The 8,063-nt window shown below is 39.4% G+C and overlaps 1 protein-coding gene across 1 annotated transcript; it reads left to right on the top strand.

Moving 5' to 3' along the window:
* The first annotated feature begins 1,844 nt into the window (after window positions 1-1,844).
* On the top strand, window positions 1,845-6,900 carry LOC309802685 (uncharacterized protein C15orf61). The gene is made up of 2 exons (XM_082618440.1): window positions 1,845-2,245; window positions 6,678-6,900. The coding sequence occupies exons 1-2, from the start codon at window positions 1,900-1,902 to the stop codon at window positions 6,803-6,805; spliced, it is 474 nt and encodes a 157-aa protein (XP_082474566.1). The 5' UTR covers window positions 1,845-1,899; the 3' UTR covers window positions 6,806-6,900.
* The last annotated feature ends 1,163 nt before the right edge of the window (window positions 6,901-8,063 follow it).

Genomic DNA, 8,063 nt, shown 5'->3' on the forward strand with positions numbered 1-8,063 from the left:
CCCACATGCCGCAGGGGTAACTAATACCACACGCCACAACTACTGTGCTCGCATGCCTCAATGAGAGAGCCCGCGGGCCGCAAACTACAGAGCCCATGCGCTCTGGAGCCCACGTGCCTCAACTAGAAAGAGAAAACCCACACGGCCATAACTAGAGAGAAGCCCACGTGCCGCAACAAAAAGATCCCACGTGCCGCAACTAAGACCTGACGCAGCCAAAAAATTAAGGAAAAAAAATCAACTTAAAAAAAAAAAGATTAAAGAAAAACCAAACCAAACAAACAAAAAAAGCCAGCAGGGTCAAGAGTCCAGTGGCATGGGGCCAGCCACGGCATCCCAACCATACTAATTCCTGTTGGTCTTACCTATGTCTTTGCCGGCCAGTCTCTCTTGATTCCTTCCCATTTCTAAGCTTGGTTCCGCAGACGTCCTATTTATTATTTTAGCTATCCAATTTCCTTCCAATAAATTCCTTTTCTGTTAAAAACAAAACAAGCAAAATAAAAACCCAAGACAACAACAAACTAGCCTCATTTAAAAAACTTTAATGTTAAAATTTTGCACTTATAAATGTTTAGTAATAAAACACAAGTTTTCATAGGTTGGGGTTCTATGACACATTTTGTTTGAAAAAGGACTCCAGGGCTTTTTAAAATTTAATTTGAAATCACAGTATTGAATCACCTCCCTGACTCTTGTCTTAGCCTCCCTTCAGCCATTTCTGTGCAAATCTAACTACATCGTGCTTCCCCCTAAAATCTTTCAAAATTTAATAGGGAATCCTTGCATGACTACAAGGCCCCTGAAATGACTTAACCCTACAAGATTTGGCACATGGTTATGGGTGCTCAATCATTGCTTGTTGTAGGGATCAATAAAAACTGGAGAATGCAAGAGCTAGCTACACTATCCTACATTCTCCTACACTATCCTACTCATATCCTACAGGAGTCTTCAACAACAATAATAGCAGCTGTTATATGGTGTTTACACGTATCTCATTTACATACAGTACTTTCCAAACACATCTTATTCATGTATCGCTTCTCCAAACACGAATTTAGGACATGTAAGAGAAAATGCTTCTTTAGAAAGCAGATGTATGTAAGTTATTACCTCAAGAGGCTGCAAAATTTGAGAAAAGGTTTTCCTTAAGTACGAGATTTGATCATGAGTGACAGGATTACTAAGGTTTAAAACTAAAAGACTCATGTTCTGGCGTTCACCAGGCTCTTAGGAGGGAGGTGGTGGTGCACACTGCACGGAGAGACGTGGGACTTTCTAAGAAATAAACTTTTTCTGTTGAAATATCTGGGACTTATTTTAAACAACACGACAGCGGGGATCTGAATACAAAAGTGCTCCCCGACTTTACCAGCCACTGCAAATCTGGGGACTTGACTTTTAACTCGCTTCCCTGAGGACACCTTCTCAAGGGTTTCCTCAACACCACCAACCAAGGATTGCACTTGAGCCTGGGGCTTGGAAGAGAGATACGGGTGTGAGTTTTGCCACTCAGGGTGGTTAAGTTATTTAATTGTTTTAAAGCTTAATTTTCCTCATACCTAAACTGATAATACCCGCGAAGCCCGCCCTCAACCCTCCTCAGGGTTATTAATGAGTACACGAGGTCCTCGGTCACGTTTTCACTACCTCCTCAGCGACGGCGATCTTGACCGACCGCCCGCGCCCCGCTCCACTCTCCCCAGAAAGCCGCGGGACCTTTGTGCGCACGCGCCGCCGCGCCCAGTGGGGGTCTCGCACACCCGCGCGGCGCCCATTGGGCGTCCCCGCCGCACGCCCGGGGAGCGAGCGAGCGCGCGCGCTCCTTCGGCCCCGCCCCCAGCGGCGCGCGCCCCTACGGCGGCCAGCGGGAAGGGGACGCGGGTAAAGCCGGTCATGGAGGCCCTGCGGAGGGCCCATGAGGCCGTGCTCTGGCTGCTGCTGTGCCGGCCCTGGGCCTCGGGCGCCGCCGCCCGCCCGAAGCCCCGCGCCTCGGAGGTGCTGACGCGCCACCTGGTGCAGCGGCGCCTGCCGTACTGGACCTCCTTCTGCGTGCCCTACAGCGCCGTCCGCAACGACCAGTTCGGCCTCTCGCACTTCAACTGGCCCGTGCAGGGCGCCAACTACCACGTCCTGCGCACCGGCTGCTTCCCCTTCATCAAGTACCACTGCTCCAAGGCCCCCTGGCATGACCTGGCCCGGCAGGACCGGTTCTTCACGGCGCTCAAGGTTATCAACCTCGGTGAGTGGCCCGGGCCGGTGAAGCACGTCGCGCCGACGATGGCCCCACTGTTTGCAAAGCACGCTGACAAACGCTCTGGCTCCGAGGCCGAGCCCCCGGCCCTAGGTCAGACCGCCCCGGCCCCGGGAGCCCGGCCCCGCGCAGGCTCGCCCGGGCGCACGCGCTCGCCACGCTTCGCCCAGTGCTGGGGCGTTACCCAGACGCTGCCTGTGCGTCCCACCCACTCTGCAGCCTTCCAGCCCCGGCCCTGGCCCTGGGCTTCTGTATTACCCCGCCCGGCAGATGCTTGTCAGGGCTAAGTTGTTGCTCCTGAATTGTCCCCCGGAAAGTGGGGCTTATCGACAGGCCTGTACTTAGGGACCACCCTGCATCACCCCGCATCACGCCAGGGAGAGAGCATTCCATCCTCACTACCCTGCAGCTCTTAACTAGAAGGACCCCTACATTGGGCAGTTTGAAGGAGGGTGTAGGCCCCTGGAAAGTGGCCCTTAAGTTTTTAAAAAATGCCTAAGTGCATGGCAGGATTCGTTCCCATGAACACCACTTTGTGGGTGCGTTCATATTATAAAAACTGGAAATACTTTTTTGAAGTTTCTTTGTTCTCTTTATATGAAACCCCAGCAAGTTTGTTTTACTAAAAGCACTAAAGGTTTTCACCAGTGATGTTAGCTTCTTCAGATGCTAGGCCTAAAAGATATTTAAAAGACTACCTCTTTAATATTGGTATGTTTTCATGGCATATTCTAACTCTCTGAGAGTGTTAACTCTTGCTGGATGTTTATTATCTTTTGGTTAATGACGGAAGAGGCGTGAACGTTGACATGAGTGCATCTTTTATATTTTCTAGGTCAGTGAAAAATAGGCCTCAGGATGTTTGGAACCTATTAATATAGCTGATATAAAATTAATCCATATGTCAGTAATTCAGAATCTAGACGTGCAAGCTGACCCACGTTACCCAACCAGTTTTTTGAACCAGAATTAAAGCTAAATGCCTATGCAGCTGCACTATTACTATATAGTCTGATAGTTTCTTAAATTTAAATATGGTAGGTGTATTTTTGCTTATAATAACTCCCATATGGCAGTCATGGGATGTTGGAGCCATTGCTCCACTGGGACTGTCTTGGGTTCAGTCCATTAAGGAGATTATTCAGCAATGTGTAATCCTTTAAAAAATATGTCTTATTATTTGGCTGATGAACCATATAGAGCATGCCTACCAATTTTGAGGTTGATGCAAAGAAGTTGAGGAGTGTAGTGACTCAGAAAATTCAATTCAAAGTTATTTGGAGAGACTGGAGTGATGACTGGATTCAAGAAGAATATGTTTATTTTAGCATTTTCAGAATCAAAAAAAATCATTCTTCCCAAATGTAGAGTAATAGGTTAGGAAAAGCATAACTGGAGGGTTATAGGTAAACCATGAGCCCAATGCCTTTTTAAAAAAAGTTTTCACCATTTCAAACCTAACACTTTAAGAACAGCTTAATGATTAGGGGCTTCTCTTTTTAGGTAGAAAGAAATCCAAAGAAAAATAGGATGCCCAGAACATTCTCACAAAGAAAAGTAGTAAAACCTTTTGAAGAAAGAAACAGCAGCTGTAGTTTTTTTTTTAATGTGAAAGAGAAAGCTGAATAGTGATTTAATGGTCTTTATGGTCTTTTGAAAATTCTAAAAATTCTGTTTAAAAGAGAAATAAGAGTTTTAAGTTAAACAAAATGGAAAACTTTCTGCTCAAGCATGCTTGAATACAAATTAGCGTATACTAATAAAGGGAATTTTTTTTCTGGACTTTTTATTTTAAGAGTATTCACCAGTTTGATAATGTTAATATTGTATTTTTGTCTTAGGGTAGGGAATTAGATAATAGGATTTTTTTCCTGTTCTGGGTTGTGCAGTTGCCCCTCTGGATCATCAAGTACATATTCTATTTAAAAATAGAATTAGAATTTTATTCCTCTTCTTCCCTGTCAAATTAGTAATTATCAAAGTAGTTCATTTTTCCATTTTTTAAATAATAAAGATTTCTCTTTTACCCATTTGTTCCCTTTCTCTTTTACCCATTTGTTCTCTTTCTCTTCTGCCTTCCTTTCAATGGAAGCTGACATTTTACTGATGGTTTACCAGTCTGGATGTCCTGCTGGGAAATAGATTGAGATTTAAGAAAAGCAGTTTACCATTGGAATGAATGGGTAATTGGAGACTTGCTACAAAGTTCTAATTTTTTTAAAGTGCTTAATTTGACAGTGGTTTACCTACTGTTCAGCTGACTCAAAATGAATTATTGTGCAAAGAACTGACTTTCACATTCATTCTGATGTTATGATATGTTTCAGACAGTCTGGAAAAAATTTAATTTTTCATCAAACCTTATAGTCTTTACAGCATTTGTGCTGTAAAGAAAATTATGGGGTTTTTTAGTGTGTAAATCATATATGTGGCTAATCTTCCCATTTAGTGTATTAGCCTGACTGCATTAAATAAGTAGACTGCAGGATAAAAAAAAAAATTAGAGAATTTCTGACTCCTACATTACATCTCCACCCCCTATCAAAAAGCATGAATGATAATGGTTCCTTGTTGTTTCTTAATAAGAGATAATGTAGTTATTAAGTTAGTAATCCTTGATCGGTCCTCCATTTTAGCTGAAAAACTATTGACCATTTGTGTGATTTTTTTTTAAAGTATCAGTATTTTAACTGAAAACTCTGATAAATACTGTATAACAAAACTTTCAGTGTCACCAGCCATTTCTTAACTGTAAGTCCTTAGCATTGGTTTAAAAGTCATATTTTATGTATTTTACTATTAGTATATTTGGAAAATTAATAATTATTTCTAGAGCCTGTTTTTCTTTCTCACTCCGTTTTCACCTTTTGAAGTTGTGATACATATTTTAAATTTATTTTTTATTTCAGCTGCTCCCTCTACTCTTCACTCTCTTCTGCCTGCCCTGTTCTTGTTCTCTTGTCCACTCCCCCACTCCACACCACTACTTGCCTTTTTTTCCCCTTTTGGTTGAATGATTTATAAATAGCTTTATGATGCTAGTTTTTGTGAATTTTTTGTGACGTTCCCTTGAGGCATTTAGAGATTTTGGGGGAGGTATTACCAAGGCAAAGAAGGCAATATACTATGAAAAGTTTCATAGGAATTCCAGGGAACCCTGTGATAGTAACAAGCTGTGACCCAGTATATTCCTAAAAATAGAGAGGCGCCAGTCTGAATGGGCATTTTTGCCTCTCTCATTGCCAACTAGTGATGCTTCTCCTGATTAATCTCTGGCATCACAGTGGCTGGAATGCAGCTTCAGGGAATAAGCACAAAGTAGTCCAATGAACTTACACACTCAAAAAGAACATAACACAGCAAATATACTCTTGCAGAAAAATAAGAAAAAAATTTAACAATATGATTAGTCCTGAGCATGTGTTGATTTCCCTCTTATCTAGAAAGAAAGTGATTTTCCAGATGTACAGCTCTTCTTTTAAATTGTTATCTTCTGTCCAACTCATACCCAGGAACAATAAAATTAATATTTGTGCAGACTATACAATATTTGTTATTGATTCATGTGCCTGTGGTTTTATACATATGTTTTTTAATATGTTAATAATAGTCATGGATTTTAAATAAGCGTCTTACAAAAAATAGGAATTGTGAAAGTTTGCTTTGTGTCCAGCTTAGTTTCATGTGCACATGAGTGCTTAACCCATATCTCTGGCTAGTATATATTTAGTTTCATGTATCACAAATGGCAACTAATTGCAAATGGAAATATTCCAAAGAAGAAAAAAATATGTTATTGCAGTCTACTATATACCTATTTCAAATAAGTTGAAGCAAGATTTTCAAATCAGTTGTAAAAATATTAATGAGATTTTTTCTTTCTCATGTTTGTTATTATACTAAAATCTTCCTTAGAATTAGGTTTTGCCTTAGATTTTGAAGACAGCTTTTTGACCCAGTTTCTTTTAAGTTGTACAAGAAATTATTTTAGCCATCGGTATTACTGTCCAACTTAAAGCACAATAAAGATGACCTAGTAATTTAAGCTCAAGGCCAATAATGAGGAGCATCTACAACTAAATTAATGACACTTCTCTGTTTGCTTATTTGTGAAAAGAAGATAGAATTACTTCATAATTATTTGGAGGTAATGAATTAATGTTTGTAAAGTACTTTGAATTACAGTTTACATCAGCCTTATCTATAGTTTTTAAAATCTCTAGGCTTACACAATTGTTACTATGTTCCACAAACATGGATGAAATTGACCTCTTAGGTTGAGTCAGTGTTTACTCATATTTTTGTAACTTTATAATTTGATGTTGCTGAAGAGTGCTATGTGATTTAAACCATGACAAATACATGAGTACATGATTAATAGGTATTGATTTCACAAGTAACATACTCATTTGTTTTCTAGGTATTCCAACTTTATTATATGGACTTGGCTCCTGGTTATTTGCTAGAGTCACAGAGACTGTGCACACCAGTTATGGACCAATAACAGTTTATTTTCTAAATAAAGAAGATGAAGGTGCCATGTACTGAAAGTGTGCATTGGAGGACGAAAATATCAGTAGATTTTCTCATGTGTATGTGCAATATTTATTTTTGATCCTTTAAAATAAAACTTTGCAAACACCTTTTCTTTCTACAGTGTCTGGTTCTTTAAGATGAATCATTGCCCTCAAGAGGCAAAGCTTTTCATATTAATACATTGTTATATGTTGCATACTCTGTTTAGCCAATGGGAACTACAAACGCATAATGCTTGTATGAATTTTTTCCTATAACTAGGTTAAACTAGAGATTAAAAAATGATTGTAACTTATAGATTCTGTAGTTACGTATTAACAATTTAAATCAACTCTTTGAAAATATAGATACCCCACAAAGAAGGAAGGGGAAAAAATCTTTAACATTGGGAAAAGAAGTAGAGAATTTTAGGATATATGATAGAGATAATATAATATCATTGGCAAATCCAAAGTTGATGAGAATTCTAACTGCAATCTGAAATTTAAACCATTCAACTGTCAGGATTTTAAATGGAAGTGTATTACATACAGCCCTTGTGCCATTTACCTGTATGAGAGGTGTGGGTGTAATGTTGAAACTTCTTATTACCTAAAGAATCCAATACCATACTACTTTTTAAAAAATGTAATAACAACTCTAGGTAATGTAAATGCAGCAAGGAGAATGAAATTAAGACTTATTAAAAGTTAAAATAGCATGCCAATAAAGCTGTAAGAACAATTAAAATCTAGAAAGACCCAGAAAGAATAAATTTGGTAACTGTTTAAAAAAGCAACTAGCTGAAATGATACGTATCCATCCATAGACTTATTGGCGATGGAAAGTGGGCTGAAATTTTAAAGACCCGATGGCGGTTTTGCATTAGAATTTTATTAAGTTAATTGCATTTTTGAAAGCAAAGTCATTAAAAAAATTTATCCTTGGGGGTAGTTACAGAAAACCCAGACAAATGGTAAATTTCAGAAACTTGGAGTAATTTAGGGAGAACTAAGTAGAACTATTTAATTTCTAAACCAATGGGTGTTTAAGATTTATGATCTCTCCCATAATTACAAACATGCATTATATATCATTTTATGTTAATGTGTTGCTGATGCTCTGCAACGTTTACACAGTTTTGTAGCAAAATATTTTATAGAATTCAATCTAACCAACGTTTGGGTGCCTACTTCTGGCAAATCAGTAGGGAAAGTGAGTGGAAGTGATAGAGGTGAAAGCACTGGAATAATGAAGTGACACAAACTGGCTTCGTTAAAGGTAGTCATTT

This window comes from Mesoplodon mirus (assembly GCF_964341445.2).
Source record: "Mesoplodon mirus genome assembly, chromosome: 4".
NCBI lineage: Eukaryota > Metazoa > Chordata > Mammalia > Artiodactyla > Ziphiidae > Mesoplodon > Mesoplodon mirus.

Coding starts and splice junctions, on each gene's coding strand:
- LOC309802685 (XM_082618440.1), top strand. CDS start 1,900: ATGGAGGCCCTGCGGAGGGCCCATGAGGCCGTGCTCTGGCTGCTGCTG. Junction 2,246..6,677: donor GCTCAAGGTTATCAACCTCG/GTGAGTGGCCCG, acceptor TTTGTTTTCTAG/GTATTCCAACTTTATTATAT.